Source organism: Oncorhynchus kisutch, linkage group LG15 (genome assembly GCF_002021735.2).
Source record: "Oncorhynchus kisutch isolate 150728-3 linkage group LG15, Okis_V2, whole genome shotgun sequence".
Classification (NCBI taxonomy): Eukaryota; Metazoa; Chordata; class Actinopteri; order Salmoniformes; family Salmonidae; genus Oncorhynchus; species Oncorhynchus kisutch.
This window is the reverse complement of record NC_034188.2, coordinates 6121824-6145011: the sequence shown is the minus strand read 5'-3', so window position 1 is coordinate 6145011 and position 23188 is coordinate 6121824. Positions and strand designations below refer to the sequence as shown.

Here is a 23188-nt window from a genome sequence, read left to right as displayed (position 1 = left end):
CGAGGCTGAGGGAGGGGGCGGGAGAGTCGCGAGGCTGAGGGAGGGGGCGGGAGAGTCGCGAGGCTGAGGGAGGGGGCGGGAGAGTCGCGAGGCTGAGGGAGGGGGCGGGAGAGTCGCGAGGCTGAGGGAGGGGGCGGGAGAGTCGCGAGGCTGAGGGAGGGGGCGGGAGAGTCGCGAGGCTGAGGGAGGGGGCGGGAGAGTCGCGAGGCTGAGGGAGGGGGCGGGAGAGTCGCGAGGCTGAGGGAGGGGACGGGAGAGTCGCGAGGCTGAGGGAGGGGGCGGGAGAGTCGCGAGGCTGAGGGAGGGGGCGGGAGAGTCGCGAGGCTGAGGGAGGGGGCGGGAGAGTCGCGAGGCTGAGGGAGGGGCGGGAGAGTCGCGAGGCTGAGGGAGGGGCGGGAGAGTCGCGAGGCTCCATGGTAGATACACCAAAACAATAAAATGACTGAATATTTTAACCGAATTAGCCTGGTCCCAGATCTGTTTGTGCCAATTCCATTGCTCATTGTTAAGCCAAACATGACAATGACTGACAAGGTAGTGGCTCAAACAGACTGGCACTCTGAACTGAGAAGAGAGTCAGGCTCAAGAGGTGAGGGGACACAACTCAAGGCCACAAAACAACAAAAAGAGTCAAGAAATCTACCATTCCTTTTTTTGGGGGCGGGAATTCTATCACCAAAAACAATGTGGAAAACATGTTTATTTGCCAACTCAAAACAAGTACTTTTGTTGAACCATTGCGACACAATCCACTCCAACTGAAGATCAGTTTGAGAAGGTCCAAGTGCAGTTTTTAAGGTGGTTGAATGTCCTTTAGGTTAAGGTGTTGATGTATAGCGTCGGACATATAGGGGTCATGGTGCCATCCTCCTCCACGCTGCTCACTTGAAACACTTGCCCTGGCTAAAGGGTTTTCCCACGTGTTTGAACTCTCCCTCCCAAGCAAAGTACTCCTTGACCATGGTCTTGGTTTCGTCGCTGTCGGGGTCCAGTTTGCGCCAGGCGTAAGACTCGTAATCAATCTGCCAGTCATCAGACAGCTACACAGGAGGGAGAGATCATAAGTGGTCAACTAAACGCAAGCACACAATCATTGAATTAACGATATCCCCAATATTGGGAGAGAAGTAACTTGTAGGGTTTATCAATGCTTGGTGAGACTATAACAAGATCAACCAAGTTACTCGTTATATGTTATTTTGTACACACAAAATGTGCATATATATTATATATATATAGTTGACTTGAAAATGTGCTCTTGGAGATCTCTTTATTTTTTATTTTAACTTTATTTAACCAGGCAAGTCAGTTAATAACAAATTCTTATTTTCAATGACGGCCTAGGAACAGTGGGTTAACTGGTCTAGGAACAGTGGGTTAACTGCCTGTTCAGGGGCAGAACGACAGATTTGTACCTTGTCAGCTCGGTTACTAGTCCAATGCTCTAACCACTAGGCTACCCTGCCGCCCCACATATCTATCTCTGTATGTGTGTGCACACAGAGATCTCCAAGAGCACATTCTCAATTCAACCACAAGGACTAGTTTCCCAGACACGTTAAGTTTAGTCCAGAACTAAAATAATTTTGTTGTTGTGGTCCTGGACTACACTTAATCTATGTCTGGGAAACCAGTCCCCCAGTGTCTCTCCAAAAGTGCTCAGTTTAGTCAACTTCATTATCCCCAGGGCGAATAACAGACCAGAATGGCCTAGTAAAAATGTCCTTCCACCCCAAGGGGAAAACAGAAACTCACAGTGAAAGCCAAGTCCTGTCCCCTAAAGATCCAGATTCCAGAAATGCTACTGTCGTTGTTCCCTCCGAACAGGATCACGCTGGCAAAGCCGTTCTTGCGGAGTTTGTCGAGTCGCTGGAACATTCCTGAAAGATGAAGCCGCTCTCAGAACATCGCCATTTTTACACCCTCAAGACTCCAGACATTCAGTACTTTTTGGACAATGATCACGTGGAATCCTTGACTCTAAATACCTGGCCGTCACGCTGCGTGTTAATTGAGATGGACTTGAAATATACTGTCGAGTCGGTGTCTACATAACTGTACCTTAACAGTATGAAGTACACGTGTCACTACTTTCTAAATGATTCATTTGGGAGTCTGGTGCGTGTGAAGCCTATGGACAGCTGTGTGTCTCTGTGGGTGGCTGTGTGTCTCTGTGGGTGGCTGTGTGGATCTGTGGGTGGCTGTGTGGATCTGTGTGTGTAGAGCCTATGGACGGCTGTGTGTCTCTGTGGGTGTAGAGCCTATGGACAGCTGTGTGTCTCTGTGGGTGGCTGTGTGGATCTGTGGGTGTAGAGCCTATGGACGGCTGTGTGGATCTGTGGGTGTAGAGCCTATGGACAGCTGTGTGGCTCTGTGGGTAGCTGTGTGGCTCTGTGGGTGGCTGTGTGGATCTGTGGGTGTAGAGCCTATGGACGGCTGTGTGGATCTGTGGGTGTAGAGCCTATGGACAGCTGTGTGTCTCTGTGGGTGGCTGTGTGGATCTGTGGGTGTAGAGCCTATGGACGGCTGTGTGGATCTGTGGGTGTAGAGCCTATGGACGGCTGAGTGGATCTGTGGGTGTAGAGCCTGTGGACGGCTGAGTGGATCTGTGGGTGTAGAGCCTGTGGACGGCTGTGTGGATCTGTGGGTGTAGAGCCTGTGGACGGCTGAGTGGATCTGTGGGTGTAGAGCCTATGGACGGCTGAGTGGATCTGTGGGTGTAGAGCCTATGGACGGCTGTGTGTCTCTGTGTGTGTAGAGCCTATGGACAGCTGTGTGTCTCTGTGGGTGTAGAGCCTATGGACGGCTGTGTGTCTCTGTGGGTGTAGAGCCTATGGACGGCTGTGTGTCTCTGTGGGTGTAGAGCCTATGGACGGCTGAGTGTCTCTGTGGGTATAGAGCCTATGGACGGCTGAGTGGATCTGTGGGTGTAGAGCCTATGGACAGCTGTGTGTCTCTGTGGGTGTAGAGCCTATGGACGGCTGAGTGTCTCTGTGGGTGTAGAGCCTATGGACGGCTGAGTGGATCTGTGGGTGTAGAGCCTATGGACGGCTGTGTGTCTCTGTGTGTGTAGAGCCTATGGACGGCTGTGTGTCTCTGTGGGTGTAGAGCCTATGGACGGCTGTGTGTCTCTGTGGGTGTAGAGCCTATGGACGGCTGTGTGTCTCTGTGGGTATAGAGCCTATGGACGGCTGTGGTAGGTATCTCACCCATGATGAGGTTGCAGCTCATGAAGGTCATGGTAAGCTCCTCTGGGAATTTGTACTCGCCGTACCAGATGGAGTAGCCCTCCTTGTCAAAGTGTTCCCAGAAGTGGGGCACGGCTACAGTCAGCGTGTCCTCGTTAGAGTACTTCCTCTTGAACTCATCCATGACAAACGCACTACACAGAGAGAGAGAGAGCGAGAGAGAGCAGGACACGAGGAGACCGAGTTATTAGGTGGCAATGTAGAGTACAGAGGTTGATATATATATATATATATATATATAGACTTTGGACCGGTATAGTGAATGAGAGGTATGAGAAGAGAAGATTGAGTTATTAGACCACAATCCGACCACGTACACAATAAACTATTGACCAGTAGAGAAAAGAGAAGTTATGAGCAGATCATGTAGGATACACAGGACTAAATAAACTGGAGAAAAAAAACTGGAAAAAAAAACGCAACAACTTCATAGATTTTACTGAGTTACAGCTCATAAGGAAATCAGTCAGTCAAAATGAATAAATTAATTCATGAGGCCCTAATCTATGGATTTCACATGACTGGGAATACAGATATGCATCTGTTTGTCACATATGTATATATATATATATATATATAAAGAGGCGTGGATCAGAAAACCAGTCAGTATCTGGTGTGACCATTTTCCTCATGTAGCACAACACATCTCCTTCACATAGAGTTGATCAGGCTGTTGATTGTGGCCTGTGGAATGTTGTCCCACTCCTCTTCAATGGCTGTGTGAAGTTGTTGAATATTGGTGGAAACTGGATCACGCTGCCATCCACACCGATCCAGAGCATCCCAAACATGCTCAACGGGTGACATGTCTGGTGAGTATACAGACCATGGAAGAACTGGGACATTTTCAGCTTCCATGAATTGTGTACAGATCATTGAGACATGGGGGCTGTGCATTATCATGCTGAAACATGCGGCGATGAACGTGGATGAATGGTACGACAAGTGGCCTCAGGATATCATTACGGTATCTCTGCGCATTCAAATTGATGTCGATAAAAGGCAATCGTTTTCATTGTCCGTAGTTTATGCCTGCACATACCATAACCCCAATCTGTTGACGACGTTGACATCAGAAAACCGCAAGCCCACACAACGCCAAACACGTGGTCGGTCTGTGGTTGTGAGACCGGTTGGACGTACTGCCAAACTCTTGTCAACAGCTCTGGTAGACATTCCACGCAGCCAGCATACCAGTTTCTAGCTCTCTCAAAACTCAATCTCTGCCTTTTGGGATACTTCCCAAATGATACTAGGTTCCTTACAACTTCTGACTAGTGCCCTAGGGACCCTAGGGAGCCATTTGGGACAGCTTGAGTCTCTACACATACAGTTAAATAGTCAGACAGAATCTTAAGCTCACCCCTTCTCTTCTCCGAAGCCAATTATACACTGAAGAAAAATATTTAAAAAACAACATTTTGGTCCCATGTTTCACGAGCGGAGATAAAATATCACAGGAATGCTCCATACACACAAAAAAAGCATCTCTAAAATGTTGTGCACAAATTTGTTTTCATCCCTGTTAGTGAGCATTTCTCCTTTGCCAAGATAATCCATCCACCTGACAGGTGTGGCATATCAAGAAGCTGATTAAACAGCATGATTATTACACAGGTGCACCTCGTGCTGGGGACAATAAAAGGCACCCCCCAAAAAAGTGCAGTTTTGTCACACAACGCCACAGATGTCTCAAGTTTTGAGTGAGCGTGCAATTGGCATGATGACTGCAGGAATGTCCACCAGAGCTGTTGCCAGACAGTAGCTTGGTGTTTTCCCAGGTAAGGGGCAGTAGCTTGGTGCTTTCCCGGGTAAGGGAGCAGTAGCTTGGTGACTGCAGGAATGTCCACCAGAGCTGTTGCCAGACAGTAGCTTGGTGTTTTCCCAGGTAAGGGGCAGTAGCTTGGTGCTTTCCCAGGTAAGGGAGCAGTAGCTTGGTGACTGCAGGAATGTCCACCAGAGCTGTTGCCAGATAATTGGATGTTTAACCTGTCACGTGGCTAATTATCTTGGCAAAGGAGAAATGCTCACTAACAGGAAGAGAAATAATATGTTTGTGCGTCTGGAACATTTCTGATGCTCTTTTATTTCAGCTCATGAAATAATGAGACCAAAACATTCACACGTTACGTTTACATTTGAGTTCAGTGTACAGTGCATTCGAGAAAGTATTCAGACCCCTTGAAATTTTCACATTTCGTTACAGCCTTATCCTAAAATTGATTAACTAAAATGTTTCCTCAAATCTACACACAATTCCCCATAATGACGAAGCAAAAACAGGTTTTTAAAATTGTTTTGCAAATACAAAAACAGAAATACCTTCAAATTTAAAAAAAGAAGAAAGTATTCAGACCCTTTGCTAAGAGGCTAGAAATTGAGCTCCGGTGGACCCTGTTTCTAATGATCATCCTTGAGAAGTTTCTACAACTTGATTGGACTCCACCTGTGGTACAGTCAATTGTTCGGACATGATTTGGAAAGGCACACATACCTGTCTATATAAGGTCCCACAGTCGACAGTGCATGTCAGAGCAAAAACCAAGACATAAGGTCGAAGGAATTGGCCGTAGAGCTCTGAGACAGGATTGTGTCGAGGCTCAGATCTGGGGAAGGGTACCAAAACATCTCTGCAGCATTGAAGGTCCCCAAGAACACAGTGACCTCATCATTCTTAAATGAAAAAAGTTTGGAACCACCAAGACACTTCCTAGAGCTGGCCACCCGGACCAAACTGAGCAATAGGAGAAGGGCCTTGGTCATGGACCTGATGGTCACTGACAGAGCTCCAGAGTTCCTCTGTGGAGATGGGAGAACCTTCCAGAAGGACAACCATTTTGCAGCACCCCACCAATCAGGCCTTTATGGTAGAGTGGCCAGACGGAAGCCGCTCCTAAGTAGAAGGCACATGACAGGTCGATTGGAGTTTGCCAAAAGGCACCCAAAGGACTCCCTGGTCTGAATAAACCTAGACCGAAGTCTTTGGCCTGAACGCCAAGCGTCACATCAGGAGGACATCCGGCACCATCCCTACTGTGAAGCATGGCAGCATCATGCGATGGGGATGTTTTTCAGAGGCAGGGGACTGGGAGACTAGTCAGGATCGAGGTAAAGATGAACGGAACAAAGTACAGAGAGATCCTTGATGAAAACCTGCTCCATAGCACTCAGACTGGGGCAAAGGTTTTACCATCCCTATGCACACAGCCAAGACAACACAGGAGTGGCTTTGGGACAAGTCTCTGAATGTCCTTAAGTGGCCCAGCCAGAGCCAGGAATTATACCCAATCGAACATCTCTGGAAAGACCTGAAAATAGCACTTGAGAAGATCTGCAGAGAAGAATGGGAGAAACTTCCCAAATACAGGTGTGCCAAGCTTGGAGCGTCATACCCAAGAGGACTCAACACTGTAATCGCTGCCAAAGGTGCTTCAACAAAGTACTGAGTGAAGGGTCTGAATACTTATGGAAACATCATTTCAGTGCAAAGATGTCTGAAAATCTGTTTCCAGACATCTGAAACACACTCAAGAGTTTGTTATTGGTTGTTTCAATAAATTACAATAAATCAAATTAAATTACAATTAAGACCATGTCAAGCTCATCTTCCAAACAAATTAAAATCACAATATTTAGACAAGTTATAGTTTGCTAACGCATTGATCCAGGTTGTCAGTATAACCCTCAGGTCTGATGTAGGTGGAGATATGAAATACCTCTTTGGCAGATGAGCAAAGGGGTCCTTTGTTTTGGGTTCTGAAGCCAGAGCTGCTTCACACTCGTCCATTTCCTCCTCAGCAGGGGCAGCTTCCTTCTTCTTCTTCTCCTGAGGTTTGCCTCCCTCCTTTCCAGCTTTCTCTTTCTTGGGGGGGGCGTCTTTCTTGGGGGGGGCGTCTTTCTTGGGCTGCATGTCAGAGAACTTCTTGGCTGGAGAATAAAGACATTCAATAACCAATCCAGTGTAGTGTACTACACTCAGTGTATCCTTGCGTTTGCATCTTTTCAAAACGAAATGCTATTACCAATTGACAACATTAGCATACATCAGTGCTTTAAGTGGGGCGTACCGGCACCACTCATAATATAGTAACTATTGTCCCAGGTCTTCTAGTCAGATTATTGTAGATTGGGTCTACTTTAACCTGTGCCAAAGTCCTGCGTTATTCTCCCAAGGATTAGATTTCACAACGAGGTGGATGCCTCTGTCATGATAGTACGGTCTTGGGTGGGTGACAAATTACTTCATATAAACACCTTTCAATCTTCTCCATGAAAACAAACTCCAAATATTTATACAATACTATGCTTCACAGAAAACATAATTTTTGGATCATGAAACTAGAACAATGCTTAATGCTAAGGTTGGTCCTTACGATCAAACTGAGCCATCTTGTCGCAGAGCTTGACCTCTCCGAGCACGGTCTTGAATTGGGGCTGGTTGACGCAGGTCTGGAACCAGCGGGTCACATTGGGGAACGGTTGGCGGAAGGAAGGCTCAAGGACCTACAGGAGGAGAGGGTAATTTAAAACCACCGTGGCCAGTTCCACTAGCCCAAACCAACCACCGTGGCCAGTTCCACTAGCCCAAACCAACCACCGTGGCCAGTTCCACTAGCCCAAACCAACCACCGTGGCCAGTTCCACTAGCCCAAACCAACCACCGTGGCCAGTTCCACTAGCCCAAACCAACCACCGTGGCCAGTTCCACTAGCCCAAACCAACCACCGTGGCCAGTTCCACTAGCCCAAACCAACCACCGTGGCCAGTTCCACTAGCCCAAACCAACCACCGTGGCCAGTTCCACTAGCCCAAACCAACCACCGTGGCCAGTTCCACTAGCCCAAACCAACCACCGTGGCCAGTTCCACTAGCCCAAACCAACCACCGTGGCCAGTTCCACTAGCCCAAACCAACCACCGTGGCCAGTTCCACTAGCCCAAACCAACCACCGTGGCCAACTCTACTACTCCAAACCAACCACCGTGGCCAGTTCTACTAGCCCAAACCAACCACCGTGGCCAACTCTACTACTCCAAACCAACCACCGTGGCGGCCAGTTCTACTAGCCCAAACCAACCATGTGGACAGTGTTTCCCAATCCACCGAGCACGTTTGTATCTAGAGCTGATATGTGCAGTCCTAGGAGGTACTCCCTCGAGGAATGGACAGAGAAATACTGACCAAGGCCAAGTCATACGACATCAAAGCCATATCGTCAGGGTTCCCGGACCCAGATTAAGTCCTGGATTCAAAATCCATCAATGGACTTTTCAATCTCCATTGAAAGTGTGTTGTAGTCCATCACTATGGTTACCATCTTTGGTAAACCATCCTAAACGGAACACTAGTGTGTTGTAGTCCATCACTATGGTTACCGTCTTTGGTAAACCATCCTAAATGGAACACTAGTGTTGTAGTCCATCACTATGGTTACTGTCTCTGGTAACCCATCCTAAATGGAACACTAGTGTGTTGTAGTCCATCACTATGGTTACTGTCTCTGGTAAACCATCCTAAATGGAACACTAGTGTGTTGTAGTCCATCACTATGGTTACTGTCTCCGGTAAACCATCCTAAATGGAACACTAGTGTGTTGTAGTCCATCACTATGGTTACTGTCTGGTAAACCATCCTAAATGGAACACTAGTGTGTTGTAGTCCATCACTATGGTTACTGTCTCCGGTAAACCATCCTAAATGGAACACTAGTGTGTTGTAGTCCATCACTATGGTTACTGTCTCCGGTAAACCATCCTAAATGGAACACTAGTGTGTTGTAGTCCATCACTATGGTTACTGTCTTGTAAATCATCCCTGTGTTGTAGTCCATCACTATGGTTACTGTCTTGTAAATCATCCCTGTGTTTTAGTCCATCACTAGGGTTACTGTCTCGTAAATCGTCCCTGTGTTTTAGTCCATCACTAGGGTTACTGTCTCGTAAATCGTCCCTGTGTTTTAGTCCATCACTATGGTTACGGTCTCGTAAATCATCCCTGTGTTTTAGTCCCAAAGTGCACTTAATAGGGAGCCAATTTGAGACACACCCTGTTTGTTAATAAACACACGAGGTTCCCTGATTCAACAAACCACTGATCAGTTAACTGAAGCAAAGTGTGTGCAGTCCAACAGGTACTTTCAGGAACGCATAGGGAAACACCCACCCAGACTAAATCAGAGACATGAAGCCCCTAGGGTATTCGCTGTCATAACAGTCAAAGAGAAAAATCATACCTGTTTATAGAGCCAGATCATGCTACAGGCCACGCTGATATCAGCCAGGCTGACTCTCTCTCCAACCAGGAAGGTCCTGGTGTTGAGGTGATGGTTGAGGACAGACAAAACCTTCTTCATCTCCTCCTTGGCCTGCTCTGTTGCCTGGAGGGAGGGGTGGATGCAATGCATTACAATTACCAATGGATACATTACACTGTACAAGACTAGAGGCTACAGGACAAGAGACATGGCATCCAAATTGATCCGAGTAGCAGTTAACTAGAACTGACGAGGTAGCTCCTAAGAACTGACGAGGTAGCTCCTAAGAACTGACGAGGTAGCTCCTAAGAACTGACGAGGTAGCTCCTAAGAACTGATGAGGTAGCTCCTAAGAACTGATGAGGTAGCTCCTAAGAACTGATGAGGTAGCTCCTAAGAACTGATGTGGGGAAATGGATGGTCACGCTGAACATCTCTCAGGTGATCACTAGAGCATGTGAATTAACATTCTCTAGGTGTTGTGAGAGATTATCAACAGCAATACTGACAAAATAGGTCCTACAGTAATGTCCTACAGGACTAATGACAAATATGTATTAATGTCCCACAGGACTAATGACAAATGTATTAATGTCCCACAGGATTAATGACAGATATGCATTAATGTCCTACAGGAATAACCCACAGGACTAATGACAGATATGTAGTAATGTCCTACAGGACTAATGACAGATATGTATTAATGTCCTACAGGACTAATGACAGATATGTAGTAATATCCTACAGGACTAATGACAGATATGTAGTAATGTCCTACAGGACTAATGACAGATATGTATTAATGTCCTACAGGACTAATGACAGATATGTAGTAATGTCCTACAGGACTAATGACAGATAAGTAGTAATATCCTACAGGACTAATGACAGATATGTAGTAATGTCCTACAGGACTAATGACAGATATGTAGTAATGTCCTACAGGACTAATGACAGATATGTAGTAATGTCCTACAGGACTAATGACAGATATGTAGTAATGTCCTACAGGACTAATGACAGATATGTAGTAATGTCCTACAGGACTAATGACAGATATGTAGTAATGTCCTACAGGACTAATGACAGATATGTAGTAATGTCCTACAGGACTAATGACAGATATGTAGTAATGTCCTACAGGACTAATGCCAGATATGTAGTAATGTCCTACAGGACTAATGCCAGATATGTAGTAATGTCCTACAGGACTAATGCCAGATATGTAGTAATGTCCTACAGGACTAATGCCAGATATGTAGTAATGTCCTACAGGACTAATGCCAGATATGTAGTAATGTCCTACAGGACTAATGCCAGATATGTAGTAATGTCCTACAGGACTAATGCCAGATATGTAGTAATGTCCTACAGGACTAATGCCAGATATGTAGTAATGTCCTACAGGACTAATGCCAGATATGTAGTAATGTCCTACAGGACTAATGACAGATATGTAGTAATGTCCTACAGGACTAATGACAGATATGTAGTAATGTCCTACAGGACTAATGCCAGATATGTAGTAATGTCCTACAGGACTAATGACAGATATGTAGTAATGTCCTACAGGACTAATGACAGATATGTAGTAATGTCCTACAGGACTAATGACAGATATGTAGTAATGTCCTACAGGACTAATGACAGATATGTAGTAATGTCCTACAGGACTAATGACAGATATGTAGTAATGTCCTACAGGACTAATGACAGATATGTAGTAATGTCCTACAGGACTAATGACAGATATGTAGTAATGTCCTACAGGACTAATGACAGATATGTAGTAATGTCCTACAGGACTAATGACAGATATGTAGTAATGTCCTACAGTAATAACCCACAGGACTAATGACAGATATGTAGTAATGTCCTACAGTAATAACCCACAGGACTAATGATATGTGTATTAATGTCCTGCAACACATACACACATACATAGAAATGATATGTTTTGGTGTAATAATAAAAATAATATGTTTGCTGGGAAAAATCTGAGTGGCTGGTAGATTTTTTAATGTGGCTGGTGGAGAAAAAAGGTAATTTCCACCCTGGTTGTAAGATATGATCATATACAGCAGGGCTGGGCGTCTCGAAGGCCTGATTGGAGTCACACTTTTTACTCCACCCTTAACAAACACAGCTGATTAATCACACTGCATTCTAAACTGAAGATCATGATTAGGTGATTGTTGGGAGTCAGGTGTGTTAACTGGGGGCAAAACTGTGACAACAATCAGGCCCTCGAGGATTAGAATTGCCCACACCTGATCTACAGCATAACTACAATACAGTGGACCTGGAACAAACCCAGAAATAGCATCAGTGATAACCGTACATACCTGTTTGTTGAACTGCATGATTCCCAAAGTGGGGAAGACCCACGTAGAGGCTGGAGGGATGATTTCAGCATCAGCGAAGCTTACCCACTGAAGCACCTGGGACTGGGCCTGGGGACTGCTGCCACGCAGGGCCTCATTGCTCACTGGAGGAGAAGAGTTTGAGTTTGAGTTTATTTTTTACAGGGACAGTGCACATTAATCAACGTTTCAGTAAAAGTGCCGGTTTTAGCCAGCCGGCTAATTTTCAACCGCAGTCCCTGGGCAGGTTATTAAAAACAATTACAATATAGACATTAGCAACATAGAACAAGCAAGACATAGCAACATAGGACAAGCAAGACATAGCATACAGACAGAGCAACATAGGACAAGCAAGACGTAGCATACAGACAGAGCAGCATAGAACAAAAAGCAGCAAGTCAAAAGACAGTCCACAAGATGAGAATGTGGGCACAGGTCTTAACGAGGTAATGTCGTCCCAAAGGGCTGTGAGAATCCAAACGCTTTGGTGGACTTTTCAGACCAATGACCTTTCTTAGAAAAGTCCAGTCATAACTTATATCTCAGATCAAAACCCCCAGATACAGTATGCTAGCAGGGCTTTCCACTGCAGTGGTATTCCTTTATAAAACACCCTGGTGTTGTGGCAGAGAAATCCCACTGATAAGGATGGATCTAAACCCTCCTGTAGGTTTAAACTCCAACCCTGTTCCCGGAGAGCTAACCTCCTGTAGGTTTTAACTCCAACCCTGTTCCTGGAGAGATACCGTCCTGTAGGTTTTCACTCCAACCCTGTTCCTAGAGAGCTAACCTCCTGTAGGTTTTAACTCCAACCCTGTTCCTGGAGAGCTACCCTCCTGTAGGTTAACTCCAACCCTGTTCCCGGAGAGATACCCTCCTGTAGGTTTTAACTCCAACCCTCATCTAACGCACATCATTCTAATAAATAGCTGGTTGAAAAGCTGAACCAAGTTAGCACTGGGGTTGGAGTTAAAAACCTACAGGAGGTTTCTCTCTAGGAACAGGGTTGGAGTTAAAAACCTACAGGAGGTTTCTCTCTAGGAACAGGGTTGGAGTTAAAAACCTACAGGAGGGTTTCTCTCCAGGAACAGGGTTGGAGTTAAAAACCTACAGGAGGTTTCTCTCTAGGAACAGGGTTGGAGTTAAAACCTCCTGGACGGTATCTCTCCAGGAACAGGGTGAGAGCTGCTCTAAACTGGTGTCATTGATAAGGAGAAAGACTGTTCTGTGCACTAACAGTTCATTTATTCATCCCCCTCATGATTTCAGCATTTACCAACGTTAAAGAAGCTTAGATGTTAACAAACAATGTCCTTTTGTCTTCTTGTGGGAGGTTTACCTATTTGTATTTATTATGGAGCGCTACTCTTCCTGGGGTCCAGCAAAAATTAAGGCAGTTCAATTAAAAACATTACAATATGTTCACGGCCCCTACTCCACCACTACCACTTATCTACAACACACCGTGTGCCCGGGGGCCCCTACTCCACCACTACCACTTATCTACAACACACTGTGTGCCCGGGGGCCCCTACTCCACCACTACCACTTATCTACAACACACTGTGTGCCCGGGGGCCCCTACTCCACCACTACCACTTATCTACAACACACCGTGTGCCCGGGGGCCCCTACTCCACCACTACCACTTATCTACAACACACCGTGTGCCCGGGGGCCCCTACTCCACCACTACCACTTATCTACAACACACCGTGTGCCCGGGGGCCCCTACTCCACCACTACCACTTATCTACAACACACCGTGTGCCCGGGGGCCCCTACTCCACCACTACCACTTATCTACAACACACCGTGTGCCCGGGGGCCCCTACTCCACCACGACCACTTATCTACAACACACCGTGTGCCCGGGGGCCCCTACTCCACCACTACCACTTATCTACAACACACCGTGTGCCCGGGGGCCCCTACTCCACCACTACCACTTATCTACAACACACTGTGTGCCCGGGGGCCCCTACTCCACCACTACCACTTATCTACAACACACCGTGTGCCCGGGGCCCCTACTCCACCACGACCACTTATCTACAACACACCGTGTGCCCGGGGGCCCCTACTCCACCACTACCACTTATCTACAACACACTGTGTGCACGGGGGCCCCTACTCCACCACTACCACTTATCTACAACACACTGTGAGCAGTAATTTTACTGCTTTCATCAGTTACTAGATGTGGAATAGAGTTCCATGTAGTCATGGCTCTATGTAGTACTGTGGAATAGAGTTCCATGTAGTCATGGCTCTATGTAGTACTGTGGAATAGAGTTCCATGTAGTCATGGCTCTATGTAGTACTGTGGAATAGAGTTCCATGTAGTCATGGCTCTATGTAGTACTGTGGAATAGAGTTCCATGTAGTCATGGCTCTATGTAGTACTGTGGAATAGAGTTCCATGTAGTCATGGCTCTATGTAGTACTGTGGAATAGAGTTCCATGTAGTCATGGCTCTATGTAGTACTGTGGAATAGAGTTCCATGTAATCATGGCTCTATGTAGTACTGTGGAATAGAGTTCCATGTAGTCATGGCTCTATGTAGTACTGTGGAATAGAGTTCCATGTAGTCATGGCTCTATGTAGTACTGTGGAATAGAGTTCCATGTAGTCATGGCTCTATGTAGTACTGTGGAATAGAGTTCCATGTAGTCATGGCTCTATGTAGTACTGTGGAATAGAGTTCCATGTAGTCATGGCTCTATGTAAGACTATGTGCCTCCCATAGTCTGCTCTAAAGTTGGGGACTGTGAAGACACCTCTTGTAGGCATGTCTTGTGGGGTGTCCGAGCTGTGAGCCAGTAGTTTAGACAGACAGCTATGTCCTTTCTACATGTCAATACCTCTCATAATTACAACCCATAACCTTGTCACTAAGGAAACACAACCAGAGCCTCAAGCCATCTGTTCTCTAGCACGCGGTTTTCCTAAACACAGTCATGGGGTTCCCCCCTGGGAGCACGTTTTGGTTTTTGTTCCAGCACTACACAGCTGATTCAAATCATCAAAGCTTGAGGAGTTGGTTATTTGGATCAACTGTGTAGTGCTGGAATCAAAACCAAAAAATGTGGGAACCACAGGGGGGGGGTAACGCTAGCGGGAACCACGGGGGGGAGAGATATGGCAGCTGCACAGATCCAGAGATCTTTGACTTCGAAAAAACAAAGCAGAACCCCCCCCCCCTGTGTCTCCTTATTAAAATCAGCCACTTAGATAACTAACAACAAACCAAATACACAGCTGGAGACTATAGCACATCTTAGACAGTTATAAGATACGAAACATTTAGTAGTGAATGACTTCACCTCAGGTGCACCACACAACACAAGACTCACTGATATGACGAACAACACTATAGACTCACCAGCTCACACTGTTCTGGGGGAACTACTGTTCATAACGACTAATAATGTGACAAGCAAAATGAATAACGAGATGTGTCGTTAATCTCCTTTCGTGTTGCACAAGTAGACTACAGGTATTTACTCAGTGTCTACAAAATATTGAAATCTATCGAGAAAAAAAAATATATAAAATTGTTTCAACGAAATTTGACAGTTTATGAAATCCATCCTGTGGGTAATTCCAATTATACCCCGGTACACAGCCCAACCCTACTCTCTAGGTGACACCATAGCGAGAGGGCAGAGCCAGACACCACAGGGAGAGAGGACAGAGAGAGAGGACAGAGCCAGACACCACAGGGAGAGAGAAGACAGAGCCAGACACCACAGGGAGAGAGAAGACAGAGCCAGACACCACAGGGAGAGAGAAGACAGAGCCAGACACCACAGGGGAGAGAGAGGACAGAGCCAGACACCACAGGGAGAGAGGACAGCCACTAAAGGCTCAGCCTCACTGACAATGGTCTGTATAACAACTACCGAGTTAAAATATTTAATAAATCTCATTTTCATCATAGCAGATCTAGCTATGTATATTAGATATTGATAAACACTGCCTCTGGAGAGATACTGGCTAAACAGGCTTGGGCTGAGTCTCAATTCTCCATCCTTGTTTCATCCACTTGAGAAAATATGCAAGTGTTCATGAGAAGAACGGGGCTGTAGCCCTAAACACCCAATGCAACCAACCAAGTCCATGATTGTCAGCTGATTAGTAGAATGAGGTGTTCAATTAGGACAGCTGGAAACCAAACCCTGTATGAGGGCTGCTATGGAGGAGGGTAGCTGGCCACCCTTGTCTTAAAAGAATCAAAACAATTCACAGGGATGGAAACTGCTGAGGGACAAAAAACAGTTTCACTGAAACATGCAAAAGACAAAATCCCCTGCTAGGTTGAAATGAAGGTTAACTAATTAAACAAAAGAATTTCATCTACATGATTAGTCTCGGTGTGTAAAATAAAAAATGGTTCATGTGAATCTGACTCACAGCTAAAGAATGTAACGACAGCAATCCAATGTAATTTGTTGCCTAGACTTTACTGCAAAAAGACACTCAAGTCTTGAGAAATAAACACAACACTGATATTGCAGTTACCATGACAGCCTTTATAATAGTACGCTGGTTACCATGACATCCTTTATAATAGTACGCTGGTCACCATGACAGCCTTTATAATAGTACGCTGGTTACCATGACATCCTTTATAATAGTACGCTGGTTACCATGACAGCCTTTATAATAGAACGCTTGTTACCATGACAGCCTTTATAATAGAACGCTTGTGACCACACACACGTAAATATTGCACTTGGGGGAAAACATCTTAAAGTAGAAATAGAATGAAACAAACGGGGATTCTATTTTTGGTCTATTATAGTGGCCATCGATCAAGTGCACAAGACTTCATGTGTGGAAAAATAACATTCACTGAGTAAAACATGTAATAATCCTCCTCACTCTCAGGTGTTACTGTCAAGTTCAACACAACTAAAACCATATCTTTGGGCTACACTGCAGGTTATTCCAGTGTACACTTTCTGCCTGTGGACATCTGTTCTACAATGTGCCAGCAGAGATTTTATTTATTTAACTAGGCAAGTCAGTTAAGAACAAATTCTTATTTTCAATGACGGCCTAGGAACAGTGGGTTAACTGCCTGTTCAGGGGCAGAACGACTGATTTGTACCTTGTCAGCTCGGGGATTCAATCTAGCAACCTTTCAGTTACAGGCCCAACGCTCTAACCACTAGGTTACCCGCCGCACCTACACTCTAACCACTAGGTTACCTGCCGCACCTACACTCTAACCACTAGGTTACCTGTGCCCCAAGAATGAGACCGTTTGTTTGCATAATTGATCTCTTTCAGGCAGAGTAACACCTGCCATAACTCTGTATTGAGAAAGAGGGAAAGTGTGTGGTGTTTCTTTCACCTCTATAGCAGCATCCAGTTTAAACCAGGCCCAGCTACACTTCATCCCTGAATCCACCTGTTAAACCAGGCCCAGCTACACTTCATCCCGGAATGCACCTGTTAAACCAGGCCCAGCTACACTTCATCCCTGAATCCACCTGTTAAACCAGGCCCAGCTACACCTCATCCCTGAATCCACCTGTTAAACCAGGCCCAGCTCCAGCTACACTTCATCCCTGAATCCACCTGTTAAACCCGGTCCAGCTACACTTCATCCCTGAATCCACCTGTTAAACCAGGTCCAGCTACACTTCATCCCTGAATCCACCTGTTTAACCAGGCCCAGCTCCAGCTCCACTTCACCCCTGAATCCACCTGTTAAACCAGGCCCAGCTCCACTTCATCCCTGAATCCACCTGTTTAACCAGGACCAGCTACACTTCATCCCTGAATCCACCTGTTTAACCAGGCCCAGCTCCAGCTCCACTTCATCCCTGAATCCACCTGTTAAACCAGGCCCAGCTCCACCTCATCCCTGAATCCACTTGTTAAACCAGGTCCAGCTACACCTCATCCCTGAATCCACCTGTTAAACCAGGCCCAGCTACACTTCATCCCTGAATCCACCTGTTAAACCAGGTCCAGCTACACTTCATCCCTGAATCCACCTGTTTAACCAGGCCCAGCTCCAGCTCCACTTCACCCCTGAATCCACCTGTTTAACCAGGCCCAGCTCCACTTCACCCCTGAATCCACCTGTTAAACCAGGCCCAGCTCCAGCTACACTTCATCCCTGAATCCACCTGTTTAACCAGGCCCAGCTCCAGCTCCACTTCATCCCTGAATCCACCTGTTAAACCAGGTCCAGCTATACTTCATCCCTGAATCCACCTGTTTAACCAGGACCAGCTACACTTCATCCCTGAATCCACCTGTTTAACCAGGACCAGCTCCACTTCACCCCTGAATCCACCTGTTAAACCAGGCCCAGCTCCAGCTACACTTCATCCCTGAATCCACCTGTTTAACCAGGCCCAGCTACACTTCATCCCTGAATCCACCTGTTTAACCAGGACCAGCTACACTTCATCCCTGAATCCACCTGTTAAACCAGGTCCAGCTACACTTCATCCCTGAATCCACCTGTTTAACCAGGACCAGCTCCACTTCACCCCTGAATCCACCTGTTAAACCAGGCCCAGCTCCAGCTACACTTCATCCCTGAATCCACCTGTTAAACCAGGTCCAGCTCCACTTCATCCCCGAATCCACCTGTTAAACCAGGTCCAGCTACACTTCATCCCCGAATCCACCTGTTTAACCAGGACCAGCTACACTTCATCCCTGAATCCACCTGTTTAACCAGGCCCAGCTACACTTCATCCCTGAATCCACCTGTTAAACCAGGCCCAGCTCCAGCTACACTTCATCCCTGAATCCACCTGTTAAACCAGGCCCAGGTCCACTTCATCCCTGAATCCACCTGTTTAACAAGCAACAACTCATTTTCACCTATTTCTCTCATTCTGAAAATGAACCACATACTTTAGAGGGAAACCATCAGTTCACAGATAGTAGTTAGTTCGTTAACATTTCACACCGATTTCCAGGGTCCAGTAAGCAACTAACGCGTTATAACTTGAGGAACGGCAAGGAGTCGTATACCAGTTAATACTATATTGAATTGGTTAGGTTACTAACGTCAGCTCATCTGATGTTGTAATGTTAGCTGTCTGACTTTATGAGCCCTCTAATTTTCACACCATAAACTCTATTATTTAATAAGTTGGCTAATGTTGCTCAACATTTCTCTGGCTAGATAACGGAGAATTCGATCCCGCTAGCAAGATACTTCACAGTGCTACCAATACTTGTTCCACCACACTGTCTCCCTCACCTCAAACTTTCCAAATGCCAGGTGGTTTTTCCGGTTACAGGTCATGAAGTACTGCTCCATCACCTTCTCAGCCCCCCGTCTCCATGGTCAGGCTTCTGACCTACAGTACCTCTTCGTTATGGTTCAGGGGACGCGCTGCTGTAAGTTAACTGACAAACTGTCTTTCAGAGCGCAGGCTGATGCTGTAAATAGTAAGTTGGTCGTCTCTTCTCTCTCCAGTCGCGTGCTGCATTCTGTTGTGTAAAACGATTGGCTGAGCCTTGGATACAGCCAGCATTGCTCCAAACGCTCATCAGTCGTCCCCTTACAGCCAGTAGTGATCCACCCCCCCCCAAGCCAGTAGTGATCCAACCCCCCCCCCCTTAAAGCCAGTAGTGATCCACCCTACCCTTAAAGCCAGTAGTGATCCAACCCCCCCTTTAAAGCCAGTAGTGATCCAACCCCCCCCCTTAAAGCCAGTAGTGATCCACCCCCCCCCCTTAAAGCCAGTAGTGATCCACCCTACCCTTAAAGCCAGTAGTGATCCAACCCCCCCAAGCCAGTAGTGATCCAACCCCCCCCCCCCCCTTAAAGCCAGTAGTGATCCAACCCCCCCTTAAAGCCAGTAGTGATCCAAACCCCCTTACAGCCAGTAGTGATCCAAACCCCCTTACAGCCAGTAGTGATCCAACTCCCCCTTAAAGCCAGTAGTGATCCACCCCCCCCCTTAAAGCCAGTAGTGATCCAACCCCCCCAAGCCAGTAGTGATCCAACCCCCCCCTTAAAGCCAGTAGTGATCCAACCCCCCCTTAAAGCCAGTAGTGATCCAACCCCCCCCTTAAAGCCAGTAGTGATCCAAACCCCCTTACAGCCAGTAGTGATCCAACTCCCCCTTAAAGCCAGTAGTGAGCCAACCCCCCCCCCCTTTAAGCCAGTAGTGATCCAAACCCCCCTTAAAGCCAGTAGTGATCCAAACCCCCCTTAAAGCCAGTAGTGATCCAAACCCCCTTAAAGCCAGTAGTGATCCAAACCCCCCTTAAAGCCAGTAGTGATCCAAACCCCCCTTAAAGCCAGTAGTGATCCAAACCCCCCTTAAAGCCAGTAGTGATCCAACCCCCCCCCCCCCCCCCCTTAAAGCCAGTAGTGATCCAAACCCCCCTTAAAGCCAGTAGTGATCCAACACCCCCCAAGCCAGTAGTGATCCACCCCCAAAAAAACTTCTCATCGGATCTACACACATCACATAGGTCACCTATTTTGGATTCAAAACTGTACATTTGGCCAAAAGGTGACTAGTTTGAATTCATCTTCAGACACTTTCAGTCCACATAAAATGCAGAAGGGCTAGAGTCCATAATGACACCATATTCCTTATAGTGTGCACTACCCTATGGCCTCCGGTCAAAGATAGTGCACTATTGTATGTAGAGGATTGGGTGCCATTTGGGACAAACCCCTGAAAAAGATGGGACGTGAAACAGACTTACAGTAGTGAGCAATGGGACGTGAAACACTTACAGTAGTGAGCAATGGGACGTGAAACAGACTTACAGTAGTGAGCAATGGCGTTACTCTCGAAAAGACAGAAGCCGTCATCGCCCTGAAAAGCTGGTACCTGTTGAGGGGGACAGTAAAAACAAACAAACAAAAATTCAGTCATTTATTTGGATTAGTTTCAGTCTATTTTCAACACCTGTACCTAGACGGGCAACAACAACCATTTTGTTTTCTTTTTGGGAAAACCCAGCATTGATATGAAACCCATGTTCAATCTAGCTTGGGCACCAGTCTGTGCCATCGTGCCACACCTTGCCGTGTTTGATGACGAGGAGTAGACTCAGGCTACGTTAAAATGGTCTGTTTACGTCTGATGCTCAGGGTTAAAATGCTCAATAAAACGTCATTATTATTTCAGGTGAAGAAATTCAAAAATCATCATCATTGCATCATACAAACTATTTTAGGAATGTAAGCCTACAACCACAGACAATACAAAATATTATCGTCCAAGTTCAAGCATGTGTACACAGTAAAGCAGGTAGCCTAGCGGTGGGCCAGTAACCGAAAAGGTGACTAGGTGAAAAATCTGTTGTTGTGCCCTTGAGGCAAGGCACTTAACTTCCAACTGCTCCTGTAAGTTGCTCAGGATAAGTGCGTCTGCTAAATGACTAAAATGGAAACCATATACCAAGTCGCACCCTATTACCTATATAGGGTCCTGGTAAAGTAGTGCACTGAGTAGGGAATAGGGTAACCATGTAAGACAGCATCTCATTACAAAACGGGATGCTGAAACTCACCTTGCCCAAGGGGAAGTTGTTGAGGAAGGCGGGGGTACGGTTTGTCTGTCCAAAGGTGAAGGCGGGGGCGCTGCTGGCCACCTTAAGAGAGACCAGATGATACTTAATTCATCCTAAAGGGAAAATTAGACTGAGTTTACTCAGGCAGCCCAATTCTGATTTTTTTTTCTTTTTTCTCTCCCAATTATGGACAAAATAGCTGATTGGTCAAATGATCAATTAGTGGGAAAAAGATCAGAATTGGTCTGCCTGTGTAAACAGAGTTAGTTTGTCATCCTTACAGCCGCAGTAAAAACCCGATATAAATACATCATTTAACAACAAAACACAGGACAATAAGAAAAAAAGACATATGATGAAGGCAGGTTTAAACGTGTAGTACCTTGAGGCGTGCACCGCTGTACTGGGCTGCAATCTGAGCCTTGAAGGATCTCCAGTTTTCTGGATACGTGTACAGAGTCTGTGGAAGGGAGAAGAGTTTTTATTTTAAATTTTTAACACAACTTTATTAAAAAATGGCGGAGGGAAAAACAAGGTACACAGCAGTAACTAGTCGAAGCTACAGAACTATGGGGTTCTAACAGCAGGCTATGTAGGGTTATCCAATCAAAAACACCTTTTAACCAATAGGTCAAATAATATAACAAAGGTAATTGAGTTTTTACCCTTGTAGGATTAGAGTGACTTAAATCAACAGAGGCCAAAGAGAAATAAAGTGGTCAACAACAAAAAATAAATCTGGAAAATAGCATAGCATAGCATCAGCGAGGCTGGGCTCAAGTTAAATGGTGAGTCTGTCGTTTAGCCTTAACTCGTCTTTCTTCTCCAATCCCACAAACATAAGAGGTAAAATATACTAAACAAAATTATTAACAGACAAAAAAAACAACTGGCAACAGCTCTGGTGGATTCCTGTCGTCAGCACGCCAATTTTAAACTCTTTCAAAATTTGAGACATTTGTGGTGTGCATCAAAACAGCACATTTTAGAGTGGACATTATCTTGTCGGCAGCATAAGGTGCACCTATGTAATGATCATGCTGTTTAATCAGCTTCTCGATCGATATGCCACATCTGTCAGGTAAATGGATTATCTTGACAAAGGAGAAATGCCCACTAACAGGAACGTAAACAAATGTGTACACAAAACTTAAGAGAATTCCGCTTTTTTGGGCGTACAGAAAATGTCTGGGAACGTTTATTTCAGCTCATGAAACATAGGACCAACACGTTACGTTTACATTATTGTTAAGTTTAACGTTAGTTAGCCAGCTGGTCACAAGTAAGCTACCAATAGACTCCGGATGGCAATATGTTGATGCTTTGATTAGAACATCAAAGTCCTAAATATGCAATGTATACATACGACTGCGATGAAATATCATTCATTATTCGTTACGGACTCTGAAGAAACCCAACGTGGCATACGGCACGGAAAGAGGCGTCATTTAACCACCACCCAAGCTATTATGCTGCATCGTCAAGAAAGACTGAAAAAGGGGTACAAATAAACACGGCAATAACGTTTAAAGGGCATAAATATTTCAGATGCACTAAAAGGTAGCGGATAAGTGGATGGATGGGGCTGATAATGTACAGATGGTTGTTAAAACGCAAGTATAAATTCTGTGACAAAGCATCTCTCCAGTTCACTCACCCCTGCCGCCATCTTTAGGACGAGAGAAAGAACGTGGACGCGCACCAGTGACGTATTTACTGCCAGTTCGGGCGCGTCGCTGTAACCAGAGTTTGACTGAATATAAATCCAATTTTGCCCAAATAAGAAAATATGGGTACGAA

General features: G+C 45.8%; 1 protein-coding gene and 1 non-coding gene across 2 annotated transcripts; both read right to left on the bottom strand.

Annotated features, from left to right (window-relative positions):
* Nucleotides 1–682: 682 nt before the first annotated feature.
* Nucleotides 683–23117, bottom strand: eef1g (eukaryotic translation elongation factor 1 gamma). The gene is made up of 11 exons (XM_020469958.2): nt 23046–23117; nt 21771–21848; nt 21389–21469; nt 20640–20703; nt 11848–11990; nt 9482–9625; nt 7622–7751; nt 6965–7175; nt 3210–3382; nt 1756–1880; nt 683–1040 (listed from the first exon to the last, which is right to left on the bottom strand). The coding sequence occupies exons 1-11, from the start codon at nt 23055–23057 to the stop codon at nt 882–884; spliced, it is 1320 nt and encodes a 439-aa protein (XP_020325547.1). The 5' UTR covers nt 23058–23117; the 3' UTR covers nt 683–881.
* Nucleotides 20958–21035, bottom strand: LOC116353750 (small nucleolar RNA SNORD36). Its single transcript, XR_004203247.1, has one exon. It is a non-coding gene; the product is annotated as a small nucleolar RNA SNORD36 (small nucleolar RNA).
* Nucleotides 23118–23188: the final 71 nt, after the last annotated feature.

Coding starts and splice junctions, on each gene's coding strand:
- eef1g (XM_020469958.2), bottom strand. Junction 21,470..21,770: donor ACAGCGGTGCACGCCTCAAG/GTACTACACGTT, acceptor GTCTCTCTTAAG/GTGGCCAGCAGCGCCCCCGC. Junction 1,041..1,755: donor GACAGGACTTGGCTTTCACT/GTGAGTTTCTGT, acceptor CCTCCTGTGTAG/CTGTCTGATGACTGGCAGAT.